This window comes from Salmo trutta, chromosome 19, assembly GCF_901001165.1.
Source record: "Salmo trutta chromosome 19, fSalTru1.1, whole genome shotgun sequence".
In the NCBI taxonomy this organism is placed as follows: domain Eukaryota; kingdom Metazoa; phylum Chordata; class Actinopteri; order Salmoniformes; family Salmonidae; genus Salmo; species Salmo trutta.
Window position 1 is genome coordinate 26,819,995 of NC_042975.1, and position 27,737 is coordinate 26,847,731.

Sequence of the window (27,737 nt, forward strand, 5' to 3'; positions counted from 1 at the left end):
AATCGGCGAATGCGAACCAGTTGTTATTCTAGTGATGGAACATGAGTAGATTAATTTGAAAACAACGGTCGGACATCTTGAAGGCAGTCTCCAGTTCTTATTATACATCAGTAAATCCATCACCCAGAACGCCATTTTATGAACTCCCCCTTTTTCCCCCTACTGCGGTGCCGCTCAATTGACCAATCTGCGGCCACTATTCCTAACAGGTAACCAATCACAGCAGGCTTTACATGAACCAGACCAGTGGCTTTATATTCACGGGGCTGCCTGGGGAATGTAAACTATTTAACATGGAGACTGCAGTTGATAAACTGGAGGCGATGGTAAGCTGTGTTTTATCAACCAGATTTATTTCTAAAGCAGCTGAAGTAGACCTACGTTCCTGGTCTTTAGATAAATTGTATTCTGTGGTCTCAAATGAGCTGTTTGAGCAAATGACATGTGCGTGAAAAACGGCAATATAGCTAGTGGGTTACTGTAGCGAGGATCTAAATTCAAATGTTCTGTCATTCTAATCGGAATTGATTATTTTCCAGGAAAGGAAAAACACGAACATAATATGCGAGTATTTCCGCTAAGAACACCACAAGACAAACAAAAATAATCGCTTTTCCATGGCGCTCTGGCCACTTCAGTGTTTAGTTAGTTAGCTTGTTTGCTACACGTTTCACAATGAGGACAGCGAGTACTAGACTGCGCCTGCGAAGAGGCCGTATTCCGTGTCCCCGCCTGCGCGCTGTAGGTGACCGTTGATGTTTAATAGCGAGTTTTCACGGTATCAAAGTTGTAAAAATTGGTTGTTGACCATTGAGTTGCAGCTCACAATCACGGCGTCTAGTAAACGTAGCTAGCTACAGTATGAAACTTAACATTAACCTGATACGTAACATAATTGAATAACGTTACATGTAGTACGTTTTATTATTCGGCTCCCATAAGTCACTTGGCTGCACTTGTTTGTTTGTCACTGCAGAAGATCACTGGATTGCTAAACTATTTCTAATGTAGTTTTAGATTTAATTTGATTCACCAAATAATATTTAATCATAACTTGATCTGGCCCAGCTAATCAAATTCAAGTTTGTCATGTAGCTAATTCTTTCTTTAGTTTGACAGGAGGTTGGCTGTCTCTATTTTTCCTTCAGGACTGACAACGAACAGGATAAAGAGGAATCCATTGTTTGTCTGTCCAGTGCCCCTTTTGTATTGTACTACTGGTGACCCTTCAATGAAGCAGTGCAATGTTAAAAGGGCATTGGCCAGGGATGATTCCCTATGATAGGTTTTACAAGGTGTAGCTGTGAACCTTTGGTAACAAAGCTGTTTGCAGGTGCTCTGACTTCATTGCACTACTGTATTGGACAGCTAGCAGTGCAATAGTATTGTCAAAGCGTCTGAAAACAGCAAAGATCACTGACACAGGAAGCAGCAACAATTGTACACCAATGTGTTGAAAGCTGGTACCCTCAAGTGCAAAATTCTGGGAACTCTTCTGGGGTTTACTGAAACAGTATGTGCTGAATAACAGTGCACCCCAAGGAAGGGCTGAGCAGGGTGGGTTGTTTAATTAAACATTTGTTATTTTTTAGTTTAAAATCTACAGTGAAGATCCTTGATCTTATTATCCGGTACTGTTGTATACTTTTCAGCTGTAGTTATGAAAGTAGCGCTCAAGCCAAAAGTGGTCCCTGAAAATTGTGTACTACGTCACATACACTACATGAAAGTATGTGGACACCTGCTTGTTGAACATCTCATTCCAAAATCATGGGCATTAATATGGAGTTGGTTCCCCCTTTGCTGCTATAACAGCCTCCACTCTAATGGGAAGGCTTTCCACTAGATGTTGGAACATTGCTGTGGGGACTTGTTTCCATTCAGCCACGAGCATTAATGAGGTCGAGCACTGATATTGGGCAATTAGGCCTGGCTCGCAGACAGCGTTCCAATTCATCCCAAGGTGAATTGGGGTTTAGGTCGGGGCTTTGTGAAGGCCAGTCAAGTTCTTCCACACCGATCTCGATAAACCATTTCTGTATGGACTTTGCTTTGTGCACAGGGGCATTGTCATGCTGAAACAGGAAAGGGCCTTCCCCAAACTTGCCACAAAATTGTGATGACTTTGCTTCCAAAGGCAGTTTGGAACTCGGTAGTGAGTGTTGCAACCGAGGACAGACTATTTTTACACAGTTCAGCACACTGCGGTCCCGTTCTGTGAGCTTGTGTGGCCTACCACTTTGCGGCTGAGCCGTTGTTGCTCCTAGAAGTTGCCACTTCACAATAACAGCACTTACAGTTGCCCGGGGCAGCTCTAGCAGGGCAGACATTTTCCCAACTTACTTATTGGAAAGGTGGCATCCTACAACAGTGCCACGTTGAAAGTCAGAGCTCTTCACTAAGGCCATTCCTCTGCCAATGTTTGTCTATGGAGATTGCATGGCTGTCTGCTCGATTCTATACACCTGTCAACAATGGGTGTGGCGGAAATAGCCAAATCCACAAATTTGAAGGGGTGTCCACATACTTTATGTGCACCACGTCATCACTCTTTGTTAGCTGTCACTCGAGTGGCTGAATCTCATTGGCTGGAAGTCAAATTGCTAGGGGGCTGGCCCACGTGGGGGGGAAATGTAAGCAAAATAGCGCTGGATAGCTTCCAGTAAACAGTTGCTTTCAAACTAGGGATTTTGTGGCTAATTCAGGTAAAACGGCAATTCTGCATGTATGAACTACACATTGACACATCCAGAGCGGGAGGTTTGAAACAACATACTTACTATTCGCCAAAGTTCCTGAGCATGATTTAAATGCAGGCCAACTATGCAATAATTTTACTCTTCAAGTCATTCCCTCACTTGCAATCTATCAAAGCAAGTCTGGAACTTTAATGTCCCGTCAGTCAGCTTCCATTTCTCTTTAGGAGGAGGATCTACCTAAACTTGTCCAAAAATGAAATTACTTTTGCTTCTCCCAGAAGTTCTTTTTCTGAATGTGTTGTGCCAACTGACCTCAAACCTATTTAATTTTTATTTTATTTTATTTTTTATCACAAAATTGACAAGTCCTGGAACCCTATCAGTATTGTCTCTGCTGTCCACTTTGTTCAGAGTAGTGCAATATTGCTTATAGGGCTTCAGTTTTTGGGTTAAAGCCTTACTGAAGGCACTATGCATCTCAAGACCATTTAATACACCTTTTGTGAGGCAACAATTTTGTGGCTGAAGTCTTGGAAAGATGTGACTGAACTTTTTTGCACATTTTGTTCATCTTCATAGTTGTGCAGATCTGTACATGCAATGATTTGTGTGTTGTAAGGCGTAGGGACTACTCCACTCTGTCAGACTTGCAGTACACTAAACCAACTATTCTTTCAGTTCCAGAAGGCAGAGGCTGACATGGAGTACATGGAGAAACGGCTGAGGCTGGAATTCCTGACAAGTGCTCCAGTGAACGGTAAAGCAGAGGTGAATACATACATGGATGCCACAGTACTTAGTTACAAAACATGTCCTCATACCAATCACCCAACACCTTTCCACTCCATCCACGGAAGGCAATGCTGTCTTATAAATCTTTGAACTTCTGCCATGCAGACGGATGTCTCCATTTGTCGATTTACCCAACAGTCTGTCAAATCAATGACTGACTCGTTGTGTCTGACCACAGGAAAACCCTGTGAAGCTGCTGGAGAACCTGTCTGCCATCAAGGTGAGGCATGCGGCCTTGTGCACACAAGTGCAGGAGATTGCAGCCGAGCAGAAGCAGTCAATGGACTCCATTCAAGCACACCTCGACACCACTGTGCAGCTGGTGCAACAGTTACAGCAGACTGCTGACGTTGAGGTAGCCCATTCCCTCCACGTACCTCCGACAATGTCAATTGGCACTTTTCAAAGTTAAAGGGTGGCAAAATCATGTGCAATTGAGAATTTGTACTGTTTGTAGATTCCACCACTGACTGAGATGGAACAGGAGTCTGCAGATTTCCTTGGTTTATCAGTCAATCAAAACACAGAGGTAAGGCCATTTGCTCACGCTAAGGTGTCATTGCATACAGGAGCAGAGCAACTATTTTTGACAGGTGTCATTCCGTGTAACACCATCTATGCCATTGTATGTGCACTGCTTTTTATAGTCCAATTTTACATATCTTGCCATTCAGAGAAATATGAAGCTTGACTGCTCAGGATCTCAACTTACGTGAAATGTTATGGTCATCTTGTAAACTCAACAAAAATATAAAACGCAACATGCAACTTAAAAGATTTTGCCACATTCATATAAGGAAATTGGTCAATTGAAATAAATAAATTAAGCCCTAATCTATGGATTTCACATGACTGGGAATACAGATATGAATCTGTTGGTCACAGATACCGTAAAAACAAAGTAGGGTTGTGGATCAAATAAACCAGTATCTGGTGTGACGACCATTTGCCTCCTGCATTGCGATACATCTCCTTTGCAAAGAGTTAATCAGGCTGTTTGTGGCCTGTGGAATGTTGTCCCACTCTTCAATGGCTGTGTGTGAAGTTGCTGGATAGTGGCAGGAACTGGAACACGCTGTCGATCTAGATTATTCCAAACATGCTCAATGGATGACATGTCAGGTGAGTATGCAGGCCATGGAAGAACTGGGACATTTTCAGCTTCCAGGAACTGTGTATAGATCCTTGCACTGTGGGGCTGTGCGTTATACTGAAACAGGTAGTGATGGCATTGGATGAATGACACAATGGGCCTCAGGATCTCATCACTATCTTTGTGCATTCAAATTACCATCGATAAAATGCAATTGTTCGTTGTCCGTAGCTTATGCCTGCCCAAGCCATAACCCCACCACTACCACGAGGCACTCTGTTCACAACGTTGACATAAAACTGCTTTGCCATACACGCCATTTGCCCAGTACAGCTGAAACCGGGATTCATCCGTGAAGAGCACACTTCTCCAGCATACCAGCGGCCATCGAAGGTGAGCATTTGCCCACTGAAGTCGGTTATGATGCCGAACTGCAGTCAGGTCAAGACCCTGGTGAGGACAACGAGCACGTAGATGAGCTTCTCTGAGACAATTGACATTTTGTGCGAACCGTTTCATCCGGGGTGGTGAAGAAGCCGGATGTGGAGGTCCTGGGCTGGCGCGGTTACACCTGGTTATCATACGTGGTCTGTGGTTGAGGCCGGTTGGATGTAGTGCCAAATTCTCTAAAATGACAGAGGTGCTTATGGTAGAGATATGAACATGAAATTATCTGGCAAATATTCCTGGGATCTTTTATTTCAGCTCATGAAACCAACACTTTACATGTTGCATTTTTATATTTTTGTTCAGTGAGATATACACATTGTAATAACTAATATGCCAATGTTTGTCTGTTCAGTTACTGATGTCTATGGAGCCTTCAGCCCAAGAGCAGCCTCAGTGTAAGTAATGGTTAACCCCAATTAACACTCTTCTCCAACGCCTTCTACAAGCAGCTGCATGAGCACTTCTCCCTAAAAAAAAAAAAACGGTCCGACGAGTCACGTTTTTCCCAAGACGCATGACCCTTAACACAGAAACCCCCAGTTGTGTCAAGGCAACACAAGCAGCAGGAATGTCGGTTAACTTGTGGACCAGAGTCAGACCCCGTGTCATATGAATACTTAGGAAGGTGTACGCATTTTGTGCAAGCTCTAACTTTGCCAATCTTTCTCCAGTGGTGCCCTGAGTTTGCAGAAGATGAAGCAGATGAACATGAAGGTTAGCGATGCCAAGCTGAAGACGTTGCAGCATCTCTGTCATTGAGCTGGACAAGGGCATGTTTGCCTGCTAATGAGCGGGGAACTGGCACAGCTGAGACTGTTTAAGATAGACCCCACAGCAAAAGTGACTGATTCTGCCCATCTCTCATTGTCTAGTAACGTTAGCCTATTTGAAGGGTTCTGATGCCTACTTATGCTGTGGTTTGATTTATTTTGCTAGTTATTTTAAAATGACACCACAATCTGAAGGAATTGACCAGAAGCAAGAACTCCAGATGGAACCAACTCACCACAATGTGAGGTGCTGTAAGTGGAAGGTGGTGGGCCATATTGTAAATTAGATGTACTATTTTTGATCATATTGAGGGTTCTCTGACTAATGCATCAGTTGAATGCGTTTCACCTGTAAATATGTTAACGATTTGAATTCAGCTGATTACTTTCCAACTGTACGTCTTGTCTAGAACGTCAATGTATTATGATGCTTCATTAAAATGAAATATTCCCTCAGGTATTCGCTCAATTAAGAATTTATTTAAGAGCAAAAACACATTTAGCATCTTAGTTCGGGAAAGCAACTTCACTGTACTTATGTAAAACAATTACAAAATGAACAGAAACCTTAAGTAAATGTAATGGTCTGTTTCCATCTGCATTCATTTAAGTTTCTTTAATATTGGTCAAACCTGATCAATGGATAATGTATTAACAGTAATGGTAACAATTTAATTTAACTAAGGCTTCATGTAGAGCACTGAATACAAACGCCCTCAACAGCAACACAAATAACTTCAGTCAGACATTAAAGACAAATGTATGACCTCAACTATCCAAAGGAGATTTTTTTTAGAATGAGAGAATACATAAGTTATCAAAAGTCCAGCACCAAAGAAAACATTCATGCTTAAAGGGTGGTTTTCACCACAAAAGATACATTTTTAAATGGGTGAGTGAATGGTAGAATATGGTGGTGTAGAGAAATAAGACTCAAGTTACATGTGTTGTCCTACATGTTCTTTCTCAATCTCACTTGGTTGGGGTCACTTTGGCTTTTGATGGGAGTCTGCTCCAGGACAATTAGCCTGCAGACAAAGAACCAAATGAACACTACAGTCTTTAAGCATGCAAGCTAAACTCTAGTGTAATATGACTGGCTTCTACAAACATACATCCACAGTAAAACGAGTCCCATATCGACATAACCTGAAAAGCGCTCAGCAAGGAAGAAGCCACTGCTCCAAAACCGCCATTAAAAAAGCCAGACTACAGTTTAAAGGCACATGGGGACAAAGAAAACCTGACTCAGTTACACCAGCTCTGTCAGGAGGAATGGGTCACAATTCACTCAACTTATTGTGGGAAGCTTGTGGAAGGCTACCTGAAACGTTTGATCCAAGTTAAACAATTTAAAGGCAATGCTACCAAATACTAATTGAGTGTATGTAAACTTCTGACCCACTGGGACTGTGATGAAAGAAATAAAAGCTGAAATAAACCACTCTACTATTATTCTGACATTTCACATTCAAATAGTGGTGATCCTAACTGACCTAAGACAGGGAATTTTTACTAGAATTAAATGTCAGGAATTGTGAAAAACAGATTTTAAATGCATTTGGCTAAGGTGTATGTAAACCTCTGACCTCAACTGTGTGTGTATGTATGTATGTATGTATGTATGTATGTATGTATGTATGTATGTATGTATGTATGTATGTATGTATGTATGTATGTATGTATGTATGTATAATAACTTTAAAAAAAACACACCTGTGAGGCTGACTCCAGGTCTCATGACTAGCCATCTCTAGCTTTTCTGTCAAAACAAAGTTGGTTAGAATTTTACACCTCTTTAGTATGTCAGTAATTGGGGAGCAAGGGAGGGTGCTTTGTTCACCTGCGACAGGTGCTGGTTCTGTCCAGTCATTGGTGTCGACCCCCTTCCGTTCTCCCACCTCGGCACGGTCCCCTCCTGGACAACCTGCATCCTCACTCAACTCGCCCTCCACCTGGGGCTCACACACACCCAGCCTGGCCACAGGTGAAGGCATAAACATTCCACACACACACCAATTCACACTTTACAGTAACAAGGGTCAGTTGTGGGTGGACACATCAGGTACCATCTCAGGGCTTCTAGGCCATAGGTTCACAAGGCCATAGTATGAATGAAGCAGGTATAATGGTAATGATCACTTTTTCAGAAGGTTCCATTGGTCACTATTGTAAAAGTATGGGCCCAAGTTGCGACTTAACTAATTAGTAGGGATGCGCAATGTCGGTGATATTAGCTAAAAATGCCAATATCGGCCCGATGTCTAGTTTAACGCCGATGTCAAAGCTGACGTGCATACCTATAACGTCGGCACATGCCGTAATGACGGCACGTAAAATGTTGCGCTACACGTGCAACACAGCATTCCTAACCTAGCCCATAATGTCTGCTGTGTGGATCGAGCAGTCATTTGAACGAGTAAGAAAATTTCAGCGAGACAGCCCAAAGGTGAAATCCATTAACTTGGGGCGGCAGGTAGCCTAATGGTTAGAGCATTGGACTAGTAACCGGAAGGTTGCAAGATCGAATCCCCGAGCTGACAAGGTAAAAATCTGTCGTTCTGCCCCTGAACAAGGCAGTTAACCCACTGTTCCTAGGCTGTCATTGAAAATAAGAATTTGTTAACTGACTTGCCTAGTTAAATAAAAAGGTTAAAAAAAAACCTCCAAGTTAATGGATTCATTGGTTGATTGTCAAAGGCATTCTCTGTCGTGGTTGATGTTGGCCTTTACTGGTCAAACACCGGTACACATGTTGCCCTACAGGAGTTACACAGTAATTGCGTCACGACATACTATGGAACGCTGTTTGGGTCTTTGCGTGTCAACGATACATCAAATAACAGTTATATTATAGAATGTTGTGTGCATGATTTCCTGCAAGACAGGAATGTCAGTGTTCTGCCATGGCCAGCGAAGAGCCCAGATCTCAATCCCATTGAGCACGTCTGGGACCTGTTGGATCAGAGGGTGAGGACTAGGGCCATGTCGAAATGTCCGGGAACTTGCAGGTGCCTTGTTGGAAGAGTGGGATAACATCTCATGGCAAGAACGGGCAAATCTGGTACAGTCCATGAGGAGGAGATAGACTTAATGCAGCTGGTGGCCACACCAGATACTGACTTACTTTTGATTTTGACCACCCCCCTCCCCCTTTGTTCAGGGACACATTCAATTCCTGTTAGTCACATGTCTGTGGAACTTGTTCAGTTATGTCTCAGTTGTTGAATCTTAGGTTCATACAAATGTTTACACATGTTAAGTCTTCTGAAAAGAAACGCAGTTGACAGTGAGAGGACGGTTCTTTTTTTGCAGAGTTTAGATTGATTAAAAGGCCGCTAAAAATTTTAATATTGGTATCGGGTTTTTTTTGGCAAGGAAAATATCAGTATCGGCCAAAAATGTCATATCTGTGCATCGCTACTAATTAGTAAACTATGTTGGACTGACTTCAACTGTGGATATTGGATTAGGTTGTGAGGTTATATGCTAATGGCTGGGCACTCACTGTTGTTTGGGGTGTGCAACCAGACCTGGACTTTTCAGAACCCTGTGACCAGCGGCCCTTTCCACCAACATGCCCTGCAGCACTTCATCCAGAGTAGAGTGAGCTCTGGAGGGAGAGAGAGCGAGCCTGAGTATACATCACATATGTCAACTTTACCACTTTAGGGGTACTACTCTTTTAGTATTATATCACCAGTCTGGTAATATAGCCAATTAATAAATACGGCAGATATAGTGTCCAATACAGTAGTCTCCAACCCTGGTCCTGGAGGTTGGGAGTGAATAAACTAAGTGTTGGCTGGAACAAAAGCAGGCACAGTTGTGACCCCTGGCCAGAGCTTCAGCGCATTCGGAAAGTATTCAGACCTTGACTTTTTTCAAATTTTGTTAGGTAATAACAGCCTTATTCTAAAATGAATTAAATTGTTTTGTTTCCGCAATCTACAAACAATACCCCATAATGACAAAGCAAAAGCAGGTTTTTAGAACATTTGTCAAATATATATACATTTAAAAAAAACATCTAATTTACAAGTATTCAGTCCCTTTACTCAGTACTTTGTTGAAGCACCTTTGGCAGCGATTACAGCCTCAAGTCTTCTTGGGTATGACACTACAAGCTTGGCACAACTGTATTTGGGGAGTTTCTCCCATTCTCTGCAGATCCTCTCAAGCTCTGTCAGGTTGGATGGGGAGTGTCACTGCACAGCTATTTTCAGGTCTCTCCAGAGATGTTCGATCGGTTCAAGTCCAGGCTCTGGCAGGGCCACACAAGAACATTCAGAGATTGTCCCGAAGCCACTCTTGCTTTGTCTTGGATGTGTGCTTAGGGTTGTTATCCTGTTGGAAGGTGAACCTTCACCCCCAGTCTGAGGTCCTGAGCCCTCTGGAGCAGGTTTTCATCAAGGCTCTCTCTGTACTTTGCTCTGTTCCCCTTTCCCTCGATCCTGACTAGTCTCCCAGTCCCTGCCGCTGAAACTCATCCCCACAGCATGATGCTGCCACCACCATGCTTCACCGTAGGGATGGTGCCAGGTTTCCTCCAGACGCGACGCTTGGCATTCTGCCAAAGAGTTCAATCTTGGTTTCACCAGACCAGAGAACCTTGTTACTCATGGTCTGAGAGTCCTTTTTGACAAACTCCAAGCGGGCTGTCGTGTGCCTTTTACTGAGGAGTGGCTACTGTCTGGCCACTCTACCACAAAGGTCTGATTGGTGGAGTTCTGCAGAGATGGTTGTCCTTCTGGAAGGTTCTCGCATCTCCACAGAGGAACTCTGGAGCTCTGTCAGAGTGACCATTGGGTTCTTTTGTCACCTCCCTGACCAAGGACCTTCTCCCCTGATTGCTCAGTTTGGCTGGGCAGCCAGCTCTAGAAAAAGTCTTGGTAGTTCCAAACTTCTTCCATTTAAGAATGGAGGCCACTGTGTTCTTGGGGACCTTCAATGTTGCATACATTTTGGCTTGGGTTTTGCTCTTACATGCACTGTCAACTGTGGGACCTTATATAGACAGGTGTGTGCCTTTCCAAATCATGTCCAATCAATTGAATTTACCACAGGTGGATTCTAATCAAGTTTTAGAAAACATCAAGGATGATCAATGGAAACTTCGAGATATTTTTATTTTTAATACATTTGCAAACATTTCTTAAAACCTGTTTCATTCTGGGTATTCTGTATCGATTGAGAATTTTTTCATTTAATCCATTTTAGATTAAGGCTGTAACGTAACAAAATGTGGTAAGTGTCAAGGGTTCTGAATACACTATGTTTAGTGAGGCCTACCTGTCAGTCTCCTCCAGTGAGTCTAGGCCCCCAGACAGGCCTTGGGCCTGGCTCTGTTGTACAGGTGCTGCAGCTCCCTCTGTGTCTGGACCACAGCCTGAAAGGTCATCTGAACAGAGGTAAATTGCTTTTGGGTCTATTTCTGATTAGAAATATGCATTTGCTACAGTTTAGAGATTCTGTTTTTTTCTTCTTATTATGCTGATGTAATGCAGTGTAGTACCTTCACTGTGTGTGCTGCAATGGTGGGCTCCTGATGTTTCTGCCTGCTCTGTACTGGTCACAGAACCCTCTTCGCCAGTTAGCACTTGATCATTAATCACCTCTTCATCCTCATCGTCTGTCTCCTCTTCGCCAGGCAACTCTTCCTTATCTGACACAAGTTCATCTTCTGCAGAGACAGGTTTATAACTGAACACAGTCTACCACCAAACATACATAGTACACTGGTCTGGGGTTGACATATTGATCTAATAGTAATATCACGTCAGTTAGTTGAAATGCAGTTACTGACAATAACATTCAACTGATCAGCAACCTTAATTGAATCAGGTGAGTTCCCACTGGGCGCAGACGTCAGTTCTGATTTACATTTGGTTGAGTTGTCAACTAACGGAAATTAAACGTGAAATCAAAAAATGTCACCTTGACATTGGATTTACATTAGTATTTATATTTTCTTACGTTTTTTACTTAAAAAAAAATCTAATCAGTTTTCCACATTGATTTAATGTCATCACAAATTTTTTTGGGGGGGGGGGGGTTGGGTTAACATGGATAGGGCTTCTATCAAAGCCTGCACCCGCACCTCCAGAACTATGTTTGGAGACAACACCTCACCTCCCTCTAAAACAGAGGAGCTAGCATCCAGAGGATCTTCATCCATCAGGTCGACATCCACACCAGCACATCTACCCTGATCGGACCCTTCCAACTCTTCTTTCCTGTCAGCAACCAGCGACATCCCTCTCTCCCCTTCGAGATACTCCATGTTCTTCTCCTCCAAACTCTCTCTCTCCTCCACCTCCTCCCTTTCTTGGCTGGTGGTGGGTATGGTGTAGGTAGAGCCCACACCCTTGTGGCTGGTCCTTGTGGTCTGTCTCTCTCCGGAGTTGGCTGTGGTGAACTCTGACATGCCCACGGGCGTCCCAGTCTCCTCGAGGGAGGAGTCTCTCATCAGGGAAGAGTTATGTCTGGAGAAATCTGTCTGCAGATAGAACAGCAAAAATATACATCAACATTTAAGTTACGTTGATATAAGGTAAATAACTAATGGGTAAAACTGCACACCCTGTACATCTCCAGGACCAGGGTTGGTGGCCACCGGCATACTATATATTTCGACAGGTCTGAAGAATTCATTGAAACATTGTTCTGACTGGGAGAGTGCTGACTATTCTGACCGTGCTGGCTCCCAGACTGGCAGTGGCGAAGCTCTCGGTGTGGGGGGGCAGGGAGCGGGTGCTGCCCCAGGTGGAGGTGTCCAGCAGGCTGGGCAGAGGGGGGATGGGCTCCCCAGTGACCCCCATGGCTCTGTAGTTGGGCGCAGTTGCTGCACCACAACAAAACAAGTATACCAGTGACATCTTGCTGCAATTCAACTTGTAAAAGTAGTGCTCCTGGTGTTTAACATGCACACGCAAGGTGTGTGAACTGACTGGTAATGTATGTTTGAAATAAAGTTGATTTTGGTTGCATAGGGCCTCGACTATACACCACTGGATATTGTACTACGATTTATGAATTAAAGAAGCTACTCGCTAGCGAAACTCTAGCTAGCTACATTGACTATGTTCACAATGTAAACAATAGCAACTTGTGTAATTAGAGGAACCTTTAGTACAACCACTAGCAACAATTTAATGAGTACTTGCGAAAAACTGGACCAAAGCTATTGTACTTAGGCATAGTCGATGAATATGGTACAGTATAGTAGGGGAAAATAGAATAAAGATGCTCTTCCCCTCTACGTGTAGCAGGTAGAACGCACTTTGTAGCAAACAATGCTGATGGCAAAGCTACGCGTATAGTGGAGCTTAAATATAACACTGGTAGCTGGGTGGCGTTGGTTGGTACCTGGGCTGCGTGGGGTGCTGTAGCACGGCGGAGGCTGTCTGTTCAGGGGGCTGGGGTGCAGTCTCTCCTGGCCCAACCACTCGTGGTGCTGGGCGGGTGAGCACGTGATGCTGGAGACATCAGCCAGGTCAGGTAGACCACTATACATACATACATACATACATACATACATACGCTGCAGAGTGTGTCTCAGAATAATTAGATCTTGGGCATGATATGTGGACATACTCCCAAAGGATGAACTGTTGGTTCTTGACTATATCACACCTCAATCTACTCTTTACATTTGTCAATTAGCAGACGTTCTTCTCCAGAGCAACAGTAGTGAGTGCATACATTTTTCATACTGGTCCCCCATGTGAATCAAACCTACAAGCACCATGTTCTACCAACTGAGCTACACAGGACTACAGCATCACCCTTTCCAGAGCTCCTAAACAACATTCCCATCAGGTTCTAAGAGGAATTTACAAACATTAGAAGTATCAGTGTAGATTAATGCTTATTGACAACACACATACATTACATAATCATATTGTACAGTTGATTCTACCATGGAGTGTCAGTGTGTTGGTGCTGCTCCTACCTGGCCATTGGAAAGGGTGCGTGCTGACTGACAGTGGGGTTTATATCAATCTCATCTGACTCCTGTACAGGCTGACACTCTGGGGAAATGAACACTACATCAGTTTATTATCTGTCTTCATCTACTACTGCCTGAATGACCCAGCAGTGAATATGATAGCTTACAAACTGAAATACTGCTCCAACTCTGGTTGAGTGTCAGAACACACACACACAGCCATCTTACTCCTGTGTTTGGTCTCCAGCGTCGGTTCCTCTGGTGCAGTCCTACTGACAGCAGCCCTACACACCTCCACTGTCACATCCAGGTCGTCCTCTGAGCTGACAGGGCTCTGACAGGAGTAAACCAACCAGTAAGAGGAAACCAACAACTACAGTTAACTACATGTATGACTACCTAATTAGCTAAATAACTAACTACTCCTACATTATGTTATACCATATACAGTGCCTTCATAAAGTATTCATACCCCTTGACTTTAGTGTTACAGCCTGAATTCAAAATAGATTATCACCCATCTACACACAATACCCCATAGTGACAATGTGAAAACATGTTGAGATTTTTTTGGCAAATGTATTGAAAATTAAATACAGAAATCTAATTTACGTAAGCATTCACACCCCTTTGCTAGGACCCTCCAAATTGAGCTCAGGTGTATCCAATTTACATTGATCTTCCTCGCCGTAGCTACATCTTGGAGTCCACCTGTGGCCAATTAAATTGTTTGGATATGATTTAGAAAGAAACAAACCTGTTAATATAAGGTCCCACAGTTGACAGTGCATGCCAGAGCAGAAACTATTGGAAGAGGTCCAAAACTGAGGCTTGAATGCAAAATAAAGATGTTTATAAAAAAAATAATTGGTGTCCAAAAAATGTAAGTGCATAAATGAAAAGTGAAAACAAATGTTTCGGCCTCACATGATCAAGCAAGAAAACATAAAATCTACGAATCACTACCAAGTACAATAGAATGCATGATCTACACTGAACAAAAATATGAATGCAACATGTAAAGTTCAAAAAAAAGCTTATTTCTCACAAATTTTGTTCATATCCCTGTTAATGAGCATTTCCCCTTAGCCAAGATAATCCACCCACCTGACAAGTGTGGCATATCAAGAAGCTGATTAAACAGCATGATCATTACACGGTGCTGGGGACAATAAAAGGCCACACTAAAATGTGCAGTTGTCACAACACAATGCCACAGATGTCTCAAGTTGAGGGAGCATGCAATTGGCATGCTGACTGCAGCAATATCCACCAGAGCTGTTGGCAGATAATTGAATGTTAATTTCTCTACCATAAACTGCCTCAAAAGTTGTTTTAGAGAATTTGATAGTACGTCCAACTGGCCTCACAACCAGACCACAGTAGCCCAGGACCTCCACATCCGGCTTCATATGCGGGATCGTCTGAGGGGTATTTCTGTCTGTAATAAAGTTATTTTGTGGGGAAAAACACATGCTGATTGGCTGGGCCTGGCTCCCCAGTGGGTGTGCCTATGCCCTCCAAGGCACACCCATGGCTGTACCCCTGCCCACTCATGTGAAATCCATAGATTAGGGCCTTATTTCAATTGAATGATTTCCTTATATGAACTGTAATTCAGTAAAATCATTGAAATTGTTGCGTTTATATTTTTATTCAGTATAGATTACATACAGAAGCGGACAGAGAAAAAGCTATATTTTGATTTCACATAGAGCAGAAACAATACCATGAAGTCCAAGGCACTGTCTGCAGATCTCTGAGATAGACTTGTGATGAGACATATAAACACCAAAAGTATGTGGACACCTGCTTTTCAAACAAACTGCCAATTTTTGTCTATGGAGATCGCATGGCTGTGTGCTTGATTATATACACCCGACAGCAAAAGGTGTGGCTGAAATAGTCGAATCCACTAATGTGAAGGGGTGTCCACACACACACACTTGGCCATGTAGTGTATAAAACAATGTCTACAGTGGTCTCCATCATTGGAAAAAATACAGAACTACCCAGACTCTGCCTAGAGCTGGCCGTCCAACCAAACTGAGCAACCAGGCAAGAAGGACCTTGGTCAGGGAGGTGGCAAAGAACCCAATGACCACTCTGACAGAACTACAGAGTTCCTTGGCTGAGATGGGAGAACAAGTCTCTCTATAACACTTCACCAATCTGGGTTTTATGGGAGAGGGGCCAGGTGGAAGCCACTCCTGTTAAAAAGGCACATGACACCACACCTGGAGTTCGCAAAAAGGCACGTGAAAGATTCTTTGGTCTGATGAGACAAATTTTACTCTTTGGCCTGAACCAGGCACAGCTCATCACCTGTCTAACACCATCCATACCGTGAACCATGGTGGTGGCAGCATCATGCTTTGGGAATATTTTTCAGCAGCAGGGATAGGGGGACTGGTAAGGATAGAGGGAACAATGAATGGAGACAAATACAAGCAAATCCTTTATGACAACCTGCTTCAGTGTAAATGAAAGACTGGGGCTATGATTTACATTCAAACAGGTCAACGACCCTAAGCATATAGTCAAAGCACCGTTGGAATGGCTTCAGAACAAGAATGTGAAAGTCCTTGAGTGGCCCAGCCAAAGCCCAGACTTGAATCCCATTGAAAATCTGTGGAAAAACTTGAAGATTAACTGAACAGCAAGAGGTTGAGAAAATCCCCAAATCCAGATTGCTATGTCTGTATCAGTTTTGCACAAGACAACTCAAAGCTGTAATGCCAAAGGTGCTTCTACAAAGTATTGACTCAGGGGTGTGAATACTTATGTAAATGAGATATTTCTGGATTTAATTTTCAATACATTTGCAAACATATCTAAAAACAGGTTTTCACTTTGTCATTATGGGTAGAACAAATCTATTTAATCCATTTTGAATGCAGGCTGTAACAACAAAATGTGGAATAAGTCAAGGGGTATGAATACTTTCTGAAGGCATTGTAACTATTACGTTAACTAAGAACTACTAGACCTGGCTGTCTCTGGATGGGTTGTTCCTCTGCTCTGGGTTGGGGGTGTAGAACATGCTGGAAGGCTCCACAGGAGACTGGGTGTAGTCCGACTCAGAGGTCCCCTCCTCCTGGACACACAAGGTCAAGGGTTTAACACGGAGTGTGTAACATTTTAACTAATAGAATCTGATGATTATGTTCTCTATGGGGTGCAGAGTTAAAGTTTTGCTTCTCTCATCTAACCTCCCTTTGTCCCGCGCCCTCCCACACCCCACATGTCATATTGAATGTGCGGTTCACTGTGTGGAAATCTGCATCCTCTTCACTCTCACTCTGGACACCTGTATAGAAAGATGAGATACTGAGACAGAAGATAGAAGCATAGTAGGATATGATCATATCTATGAGCATAAGGACAGTATAGCATGCTTATCAGCTGCATCACCTGCAAAGCTTTTGAAGATCTGCTCCAGCTCAGAGCTGCTTTCGAGGGCCTCAGCTGCAGCTTTCTGTGGCTGTGAGGCAGGGTCTGGAGAGGACCTGTAGCCGTTGTCACTGCGCCCCAGGGGGTTCTGTCTGGGCGGTTCCACCGCTCGCCCAAACCCCTGTCTGTCCTCCATCTCCTCACTGTCACTGCTGGCAGGGGGGCCCACAGCCACCCCCAGACACCCCCGGGTCATCCTGGCCACCAACTCTGACACCTCACCTATGAGAGGACGAGGAATTTAGAAGGAAGTTGGGGTCAGAACTGTAATAAATGTAAAGATGGTGTTCTGTGAAGTGTAACTTGGGTATAATGCATGTACACTGAACAAAAATATAAAAAAGCAATTTCAAAGATTTTACTGAGTAAGTTCATAAGGAAATCAGTTAATTGAAAAATGAATTAGGACCTAATCTATGGATTTCACCCAACTGGGAATATAGATATGAATCTGTTGGTCATAGATAACTTTTAAAGTTAGGGGTGTGGATCAGAAAACCATATAGTATCTGGGGTGACCACCATTTATCGTACACGTGTATACAGAGCACCCCAACATGCTGGTTCGTGGTGACATGTCTGGTGAGTATGCAGGCCATGAAAGAACTGGGACATTTTCAGCTTCCAGGAATTGTGCACAGACCCTTGCGACATGGGGCTGTGCACTATCATGCTGAAACATGAGGTGATGGATGAATGGCACGACAATGGGCCTCAGGATCTCGTCACAGTAGCTCTGTGCATTCAAATTGCCATCGATAAAATGCAATTGTGTTAGTTGTCTGTAGCTTATGCCTGCCCATACCATAACCCCACCATGGGGGCACTCTGTTCACAATGTTGACATCAGCAAACCCCTCGCCCACATGACACCATACATGCAGTCTACTCGGTACAGTTGAAACCAGGATTAATTTGTGAAGCGTACACTTCTCCAGCGTGCCAGTGGCCATCGAAGGTGAGCATTTTCCCACTTAGTTGGTTACGACGCCGAACTGCAGTCAGGTCAAGGACGATGAGGTGAGGACGATGAGCGAGCAGATGAGCTTCCCTGAGACGGTTTCTGACAGTTTGTGCAGAAATTATTTGGTTGAGTTTTATCAGCTGTCTGGGTGGCTGGTCTCAGACGATCCCGTAGGTGAAGAAGCAAGATGGAGGTCTTGGGCTGTGTAGAGTGGCCTTTTCTTGTCCCCAGCACAAGGTGCATCTGCGTAATGATCATGCTGTTTAATCAGCTTCTTGATATGCCACACCTGTCAGGTGGATGGATTATCTTGGCAAAGGAGAAATGCTCACTAACAGGGATGTAAACAAATTTGTGCACAAAATATTTGAGAGAAATATGCTTTTTGTACATATGGACAATTTCTGGGATCTTATTTCAGATCATGAAACCAACACATTACATGTTGCGTTTATATTTTTGTTCAGTGTATAATATAGTGAAATCTTACTGGTCCATTTGGCCTTGGCTGGGAGCTCAGGCTGTCTGGGACTGTCCTCAAGAGATTCTGTCCCCTCAGAGGACAGACAGAGCCTGGGATGGGGCAGAGGGAGCAGGTTGTCAAAAATCCTAGTCATTTTTTAAACATAAATCCCACCATTGGAAAATGTTGCTCAAAGGTATACTGTTGTAGCTAATTGGTGTTGCAATTATTTTACATTTTGGGTTAGATTTGCACAATTGTCCCCACCATATAGTTTGACTAAATGAGGCCACTGCGAGTTTTATATCCCACTTATACTTTCTACCGTATGTATATGGATTTAGAGCAGAGAACAGCACTGCCTTTGCCAGTGTTCTGTACCTGTCAGTGAGTTCCTGTCTGTCCACTGACTGCTGCTTTGTCTCTGCCTGCTGACCTCCTCTCACTGTCCCTCTATCTCTACCTGCCTACCAGACAGACAGCAGTCACTCACTCGCTCACTCAGTCAGTCACAACACAACCTGGGAAGAGCTATAGTTGTGACAAACTGTACAATGGGAATATATTCTTCATCCAATCATGGCACTTTTGTGAGACTCAGAGTTTCAGTTGTGTGTGTGTAACACCAGAGGTTGCAATTTGTGGTGGTGTGCTACCTGCTGCTGCCTTCTGGGGCATATGTTGACAAAGCTGTCCTCCGGAGCCGAGCTATAGTGGCTCATCTCCTCACCCTCGCTGCCGGTTCCCTCCGAAGTAGTGTACTCCTCCGAAGGGCACTCCAGAGTAGTGCACTCCAGATTAGGGTATTCCTCGGCAGGATACTCCCTCTGCCACGCGACCAGCTCCTCAGCGCTGAGCGGCCTGGACTCTCCTCCCTTCAGTAGCTGGGCCTCCAGTCTCTTGGCCGAGGGGTGGACACCATGTGGTAGGAGGCGGTATTGTGAAGGAGGCCCCACTGCGCGGGACATGTAACTACACATCGACCCAGAGAGAGTGGAGGAGAGGGAGGTGGAGGCTGAGGAGGAGATATGGGGGGTCTGAGCATCTTTTCCCTCTGCCCCTCCGTCCACCTCGTCGACCGCCCCCCGCTCCTGTTGCCGTCGACAACGGCCTGTTTCCACGACGGCCAGGTTGCACTCGGACTGCTGCAACAGTACCTGGGAGACCTTGAGGTTGAGGACGATGGAGCTGATGTGCTCCGAGAGCTTTCCGGACACTTGGCGCTCTGGCTGAACAGCCCTCTCCTTCATAATTGTCCGCTCCTCTTCTTCCTCATCCTCTGTTACAGTGCTGGAGTCAGACTCTTCTTCTTCTTGGGTGTTGTAGGGTTCCGATGGCACAACAGAGCACAGGCGCCAGTCATCCAGGGGCAGGGTGTCCCTAAAAGAGATGTCACGGTGGAATATGGGCTGTTCAGAGTCTGTCGTCATCCCTCCTTCTCCCCTCTCTGTCTCGTTCTCTCTGTCCAGCAGTTTGTCCAGTTCGTTGAGCTGGTCCTGGATCTCCCTGTCCACTGTAGTGACCATGGAACTGCCTAAAGAACCTTCCTGTGGGTCAGTGTAGGCGGTAGGCCTAAGGTCTGAGAAAGAGGGGAAAAGACATGGATAAAACCCTTATTTTTATTGTATTGTTCAGGGTGTTTTGTATGTGCTGTGTTCAACACCAGCACCTGCAGGCTCCTTGACTGGGGCGGACTCTGGACTCCAGCCTGCAGGCCTGAGCCCTCCTCCTACGTCTGTGTACAGCCCACTCCTCCTCCTTCCGTCTACTTGGGACAGCTCCTACCACACACAAATACCAGGGTCACCACAGAGAGGTCATAATAACAAATCCATAAAATGTAATAGTGGCAGCAGCCTCACATGACAACACCAACCATTGCTTATGTTGGCTGAGTGCCTAGGCTGCAGTCTATACCTTCATGTCTTGGCGCAGTGTGTAACGCAAGTCCTGCAGGCTGTGTGTGCGGTCCTCGGGGCGGGGCTGCAGGCCCACCCTGACCAGGGCGTAGTAAGGCTGGGGCACACTGGAATCTGTAGCCAGGGCCTGGCCCGACTCTACAGTCTGCCTGATCCAACGAGGGTCCACCGGGCCCCATGGCACTGAGTCTACGGTAGAACACACACATGCAAATATTCACACTGCTGCAGTGGACAACAGATGTTGGAGTAGCTACCTGTATAGAGCTCCTGGATGAGGGCACACAGGCTGTAGAGGTCAGCTTTCCCTGTGCAGGGTCTCCGTCTGATGACCTCAGGGGCGGCCCAGTTGTACAGGCCTGGGGGCAGGGGCAGGTGAGCCGAGGGTCTGCGGTGACTATTGTCACTGGGAGAAGAACAAGACATACAGACCAATACTTATTACTTACCACCCTTATGGAATAATGTTCAGTATTTCATCGCAGGCACATGGACTACAATAAAAGTTGTACAGGAAAAAGAAAGACCTAGTAGTGCAAGTTTCCCTTTCTTCCTACCTGGGCACCATGAAGCCGAGGCCGGAGAGTTTGGCCACGCCAGGGTGTGTGAGGAGGATGCTGTGGGAGGAGAGCGCTCGCAACACCAGGGCCCGACCGTGCAGGTAGAGCAGAGCCTCACACACCTGCAGCACCACTAACAGCATGGTCTCAGCACGCAGCACTGGAAACTCAGCACGCTGGTGAGGTGCACAAATACATTTGTTAAATTGAATGAATGTGAAAGTACAAAACACTGATAAATGTTGAAAGTGTGCATGTGTGGTGGGATTACCCTCTGGTGCAGCAAATTGTGCAGAGAGCCCACGTGGACTCGCTCAAACACCAGACGGACCCTCAGCAGGTCACTGGACATGCTCACTGCCATCAGCTGCAGCAGGTAGGGATGGAACAGCTGGCTACAAACAGACAGTCACACAACAGTTACTGGGTTATTCTGTATATCCATAGACAGCATCAATAGCACTAAAATGACAGGTGTACTTCATGTTAAAGACTATCATTTGGAGAAACACTTGAGAACTCAACGCAGCAGTCATTTAAGTTGTTTAACGAGTTCAAAGAGACTGTCTTCCTCTTCTCACGTGCAGTACTCCAGCTCAATGAGCATCAGGTCAAGGTAAGCCTCTTGGCTGCCCCCTTGTGGAGAGATGGACTGCAGCTCCTTCACAGTGATCCTGCAGCCCTTCCAGCTGTAACTGACAGATGGAACAACTAGCTTAGAGATTTTTTCCCCCCCAAGTCTGTAGCTTCTTATTTGATGCAATCCCATAGGAGTTATATAAGACGTGGTTCCAGTCCTCAGTAGTCTTACTTGGTCATGGTAATGAAGGCGCCACAGGTGAAGGAGAGGAGGGGTTCGTCGTCCGCCTGCCCTAACTCACTGTCCCCAATCACAGGCAGGAAGGCCAGAAGGCCCAACGCATGTCCCAGCTTATCTATACACATCTGAGCCCAGCAAGAAAACAGTCACTCACTCTCATCCGGAAACAAAATACTGCCATTCCAAAATATACCACACTATATGCAATTTAGCAGATGCTTTTATCCAAATAAACTCGTACATATATACACATACATACAGTATAATGATAAAGGGACAAATCCTAATATGACGTGGCCACATGATGCAACTTATTTTGGTTATCATCAACTTCACCGTTTTAGGCAAATACCTTTCCAAAGCCAAAACATTGAACTGTGTCACAGGCAGAGGACTTGGTAATCTTTCTGTTGAGGTGCAGGTCAGAGCCACTGCAACATGGGAGAAATGTTAACATACAGATTTTAAGAAAACAAAACCCCCAAAAATGGCCAGTATTAATGTAGGATCCCCCCGCCTACTCACCCGGACTTGAGGAGCTCCAGTAGAGAGGGGGAGCGCAGCAGAGTCTTGGAAGAGGTGGAGGTGGGGGTCCGGCGCAGCTCCCTGGGCTGGGGGGACTGAGACAGGCTATGCATGTGGGTCACACAGCTCTTCAGGAACTTAAGCATCTTGATGACAGAGAGGGAGCGAGAGATTAGTAGTGTATACAGTATGTATCTGATCATTGTATCTGTGAGCACCAACCCTGGCGCTGTGCTCCTGAGCCCCAGCCTCGGCCCAGCCTTGGGGGCTCCTGCCTTTGTGGTCGTGGAGCCTTAAATCCCCCCCTGCGTCTAGCAGGCCGCTCAGCAGCCAGGGGTTACAGGCGAACACGGCAGCGTGGACGGGGGTGCTCCTGTCCTCACAGCGACTACACAATAAAATAGGTCACTCACAGTATGGTGTCACAAAACATGCTGCACTAAAAGGCTTACACATCTTCGAAGTATCTATTTTATGTCTAAAAAGAGAGACATGAGAGTGAGTGAATGACTTGTCGGTCTTACTGGTTGGGGTCAGCTCCAAATTGCAGAAGCAGCTCAGTGACACTTGCCAGGCCCAGGAGAGATGCACAGAACAGAGGTGTCTGGCCCAAGTGATTGACACAGTCCACATCCACACCTATAGCACAGCATCAGAACAGCTTTCAATTGATTCACTTCATTAGGTAGCCATTTAGTCATAACTGTCAAGCTCACTGGGTAGGTGCTAGTAGGTAGTGTTCATATGAACCAGAATCTGGCTTTACAGAAGTCAGAGGGGTTGGGTTAAATGCTGAAGACATTTAAGTTGTACAACTGACTAGGTATCCCCTTTCCGCAGCCATTGAACTTGTCATTTACCAGCTTTTCAAGCTTAATAAATGTCAAAATACATTCATTACTCACAAAATGAAGTAATGAGTAGCAACTACCATAATTTACTGCCATCACAGCCACTATGTACTTCCAGAAAAGGTTTAAATAAGAATGTACAATCCACTGAAAAAAAATGCCTATTGTGCACCTCCAATGTAAATCGCTCACATCATTGATCCCGGATAGCACTAACCTTACTGCCATGCACAGGTCGGAACTATACAACAGATCAATACATTGAACGTGCCATAGAGGCATTTTTTTCCTGTGTCATGTAACTTTTTATTTAAACCTTTTTTGGAAGTACACATCGGCTGTGACGGCAGTAAATGACAATAGTAGCTAATCGAATGTCCATATTTTGTGAATAACAAATGTATGTGGACATTATTAAGCTTGAAAACCCACTGAATGGCAAATTGAAGGCTGCTTCCTGGGCTTATTTTATTTAACCAGGTAGGCCAGTTGAGAACAAGTTCTCATTTACAACTGCGACCTGACCAAGATAAAGCAAAGCAGTGCGACAAAAACAACAGAGTTACACATGGGATAAACAAACACAGTCAATAACACAATAGAAAAATCTATGTACAGTGTGTGCAAATGTAGAAGAGTAGGGAGGTAAGGCAATAAATAGGCCATAGTGGCGAAATAATTACAATTTAGCATTAACACCGGGGTGATAGATGTGCAGATGATGATGTGCAAGTAGAGATACTGGGGTGCAAAAGAGCAAAAAAAAATTAAATATGGGGAAGAGGTAGTTTGGTGTGCTATTTACAGATGGGCTGTGTGCAGGTACAGTGATCGGTAAGCTGCTCTGACAGCTGATGCTTAAAGTTAGTGAGGGAGATAGGTCTCCAGCTTCAGTGATTTTTTGCAATTCGTTCCAGTCATTGGCAGCAGAGAACTGGAAGAAAAGGCAGCCAAAGGAGGTGTTATCTTTGGGGATGACCAGTGAAATATACCTGCTGGAGCATGTGCTACGTGTGGGTGTTGGTATGGTGACCAGTGAGCTGAGATAAAGTGGGGCTTTACCTAGCAAAGACTTATAGATGACCTGGAGCCAGTGGGTTTGGCGACGAATATGTAGCGAGGACCAGCCAACGAGAGCATACAGGTTGCAGTGGTGGATGGTATAAGGCGATTTGGTAACAAAACAGATGGCACTGTGATAGACTGCTTCCAGTTTGCTGAGTAGAGTGTTGGAGGGTATTTTTTAAATGACATCGCTGAAGTCAAGGATCGGTAGGATAGTCAGTTTTACGAGGGTATGTTTGGCAGCATGAGTGAAGGAGGCTTTGTTGCGAAATAGGAAGACGATTCCAGATTTAATTTTGAATTGGAGATGCTTAATGCGAGTCTGGAAGGAGACTTTAGTCTAACCAGACACCTAGGTATTTGTAGTTGTCCACATATTCTAAGTCAGAACCGTCCAGAGTAGTGATGCTAGTCAGACGGGCAGCAATCGGTTGAAGAGCATGCATTTAGTTTTACTTGCATTTAAGAGCAGTTGGAGGCCACGGAAGGAGTGTTGTATGGCATTGAAGCTTGTCTGGAAGTTTGTTAACACAGTATCCAAGGAAGGGCCAGATGTATACAGAATGGTGTCATCTGCGTAGAGCTGGATCAGAGAATCACCAGCAGCAAGAGCGACATCATTGATATATACAGAGAAAAGAGTCAGCCTGAGAGTTGAACCCTGTGGCACCCCCATAGAGACTGCCAGAGGTCCGGACAACAGGCTCTCCGATTTAACATACTGAACTCTATCTTATAAGTAGTTGGTGAACCAGGCGAGGCAGTCATTTGAGAAACCAAGGCTATTGAGTCTGCCGATAAGAATGCGGTGATTGACAGTCGACAGCCTTGGCCAGGTTGATGAAGACTGCTGCACGGTACTGTCTTTTATCGACGGCGGCTATGATATTGTTTAGGACCTTGAGTGTGGATGAGGTGCACCCATGACCAGCTCGGAAACCAGATTGCATAGTGGAGAATTCTGCCCCTGAACAAGGCAGTTAACCCACTGTTCCTAGGCCGTCAACAGCCTTGAAAATAAGAATGTCATTGAACAAGCATGGGAAACGGTGTTTAAACCCTTTACAGTGAAGTTACTTGGATTTTTACTTATTATCTTTGAAAGACAGGGTCCTGAAAAAGGGACGTTTCTTTTTTGTTGTTGCTGAGTTTAGGTCTATAACAGTTTGGGTCTAGAGTGTCTCCCCCTTTGAAGAGGGGGATGACCGTGGCAGCTTTCCAATCTTTGGGGATCTCAGACGATATGAAAGAGAGGTTGAACAGGCTACTAATAGGGGTTGCAACAATTGCGGTGGATAATTTTAGAAAGAGAGGGTCCAGATTGTCTAGCCCAGCTGATTTGTAGGGATCCAGATTTTGCAGCTCTTTCAGAACACCAGCTATCTGGATTTGGGTGAAGGAGAAGCGGGCAAGTTGCTGCGGGGGGTGCAGAGCTGTTTGTTGGCCGGGATAGGGGTAGCCAGGTGGAAAGCATGGCCAGCTGTAGAAAAATGCTTATTGAAATTCTCGATTATCTTAGATTTATCGGTGGCGACAGTGTTTCCTAGCCTCAGTACAGTGGGCAGTTGGGAGGAGGTACTCTTATTCTCCATGGACTTTACAGTGTCCCAAAACTTTTTGGAATTAGTGGCGATTTCTGTTTGAAAAAGCCAGCCTTAGCTTTCCTAACTGACTATGTATATTGGTTCCTGACTTCCCTGAAAAGTTGCATATCGTGGGGGCTATTCGATGCTAATGCAGTACGCCACAGGATGTTTTTGGGCTGGTCAAGGGCAGTCAAGTCTGGGGTGAACCAAGGGCTATATCTGTTCTTAGTTCTAAATTTCTTGAATGGGGCATTCTTATTTAAGATGGTGAGGAAAGCACTTTTAAAGAGCAACCATGCATCCTCTACTGACAGAAGGAGGTCAATATCCTTCCAGGATACCTGGGCCAGGTCGATTAGAAAGGCCAGCTCGCTGAAGTTTTAAGGAGCGTTTGACAGTGATGAGGGGTGGTCGTTTGACTGCGGACCCATTACGGACGCAGGCCATGAGGCAGTGATCGCTGAGATCCTGGTTGAAGACAGCAGAGGTGTATTTAGAGGGCAGGTTGGTCAGGATGATATCTATGAGGGTGCCCGTGTTTACAGATTTAGGGTTGTACCTGGTAGGTTCTTTGATCATTTGTACTTAAAGGATAATCGCCATGTCAACGTCTCCTAACTAAAGCCAGATTCTGGTTCAGGGATCATCCATATAACTTTAGTCTATGGTTGGGATGAGAAATGCTTACTCATGCAACATTACTGTTGTTTTACCTTTCTTGAGCAGCTTCTCCAGCTTGTGCAGATTCTTCTCCAGTGTGTACCTATGCAACTGAGCAGGAAGGCCTCCATTCTTCACGATCCCCAATCGCACTGGGCAGGGAACAGGCAAAGCAGCCATCCTGCTTCATTCACTGCCACGGAGTTCCAACTACCAACGGGGGTCGCTGCAGTAAAAACTGCCGAATGTCAGTTAGTTGGTTAGCAAGCTAGCTAACACATTAGCTGTCTAGCTAGCTAATTAACGACCAATGACAACCAGTTAGCCAACTATGGATTCGTCGATATATTTAGTAGTTGAAATGGTTGTTACGTTTAAGGTGTTTAGTATGAAATTAATATAAACTTAATTAGCGAAAAATACCTGTTTACCGAATTCGTAGTAACTAGTTAGCTGATCATCAGACTACGCGCGAGCGTCGAATCTCTCACAGTAAATTAGGCATCACGAGCCGTCCAACTAAAATAATTTAGGGAACAAAAATATTGTTAACGTTACGGCGCTTGTGTGCTAAAGTCGAAATGCCATAATAGAAAAGCAGATCACGAGCATATGACACGTATCTGTTAGTTTAGCTACCACAAGAGCCTTGAATGTTTACATATGGTGGTCCTTAGTGCCAAAAAGACGGGTTAATACAGGGTTTCCCAAACTCGGTGCACGTTTTGGTTTTTGACCTATTACGACATAGCTGATTCAAATAATCAACTAATCATCTAATTTTGATCATTTGAATCAGCTGTGTACAGTAGTAGTGTTTGGGTAGAAAACAAAAGGTTCACGCCTTGGGTTACGGAGGACAGAGTTTGGAAAGCTGGTTTTAGGCAACAACCAGATTTGTGGAAAATATTTTAGATATGTCAATGATTGCTTTGCAGCATTACAGTTAGGTAAATTAATGTTTTTGAAATGTAGGCAGCCAATTACAATAAGTTCTCAAATGTACTGTGTTTATTGTTACATCTCCTTCCTCTATGTTATATTGGCGATCGCACAATTTAATCTGTGTTCCTCCACCTACTGTGCGGGATGGAAACAGGATTCCCAAAAATGGAA

General features: G+C 44.6%; 2 protein-coding genes across 6 annotated transcripts; one reads left to right on the forward strand and one right to left on the reverse strand.

Moving 5' to 3' along the window:
* The first annotated feature begins 220 nt into the window (after positions 1–220).
* Positions 221–6,262, forward strand: LOC115154260 (spindle and kinetochore-associated protein 2). Its single transcript, XM_029700298.1, has 6 exons — positions 221–326; positions 3,378–3,467; positions 3,670–3,846; positions 3,949–4,020; positions 5,387–5,429; positions 5,706–6,262. The coding sequence occupies exons 1-6, from the start codon at positions 234–236 to the stop codon at positions 5,714–5,716; spliced, it is 486 nt and encodes a 161-aa protein (XP_029556158.1). The 5' UTR covers positions 221–233; the 3' UTR covers positions 5,717–6,262.
* Positions 6,263–6,264: 2 nt separating this feature from the next.
* tex14 (testis expressed 14, intercellular bridge forming factor) lies at positions 6,265–27,649 on the reverse strand. Of its 5 annotated transcripts, none has more exons than XM_029700292.1 (30): positions 27,053–27,649; positions 26,675–26,859; positions 22,984–23,098; positions 22,682–22,847; positions 22,460–22,605; positions 22,287–22,365; positions 21,926–22,059; positions 21,696–21,809; positions 21,386–21,509; positions 21,112–21,290; positions 20,812–20,960; positions 20,553–20,743; positions 20,305–20,416; positions 19,292–20,214; positions 19,017–19,102; positions 18,663–18,745; positions 17,170–17,430; positions 16,968–17,065; positions 16,745–16,852; positions 13,984–14,089; positions 13,759–13,837; positions 13,173–13,312; positions 12,500–12,648; positions 11,937–12,303; positions 11,320–11,487; positions 11,097–11,205; positions 9,313–9,417; positions 7,648–7,781; positions 7,521–7,566; positions 6,265–6,832 (listed from the first exon to the last, which is right to left on the reverse strand). In XM_029700292.1, the coding sequence occupies exons 2-30, from the start codon at positions 26,799–26,801 to the stop codon at positions 6,757–6,759; spliced, it is 4,674 nt and encodes a 1,557-aa protein (XP_029556152.1). In that variant the 5' UTR covers positions 26,802–26,859; positions 27,053–27,649; the 3' UTR covers positions 6,265–6,756. The 5 variants fall into 5 exon arrangements, with proteins under 5 accessions (XP_029556152.1, XP_029556151.1, XP_029556155.1 ...); XM_029700291.1 differs by having other exon boundaries at positions 27,045–27,649; XM_029700295.1 differs by having other exon boundaries at positions 17,025–17,065; positions 26,675–27,649.
* Positions 27,650–27,737: the final 88 nt, after the last annotated feature.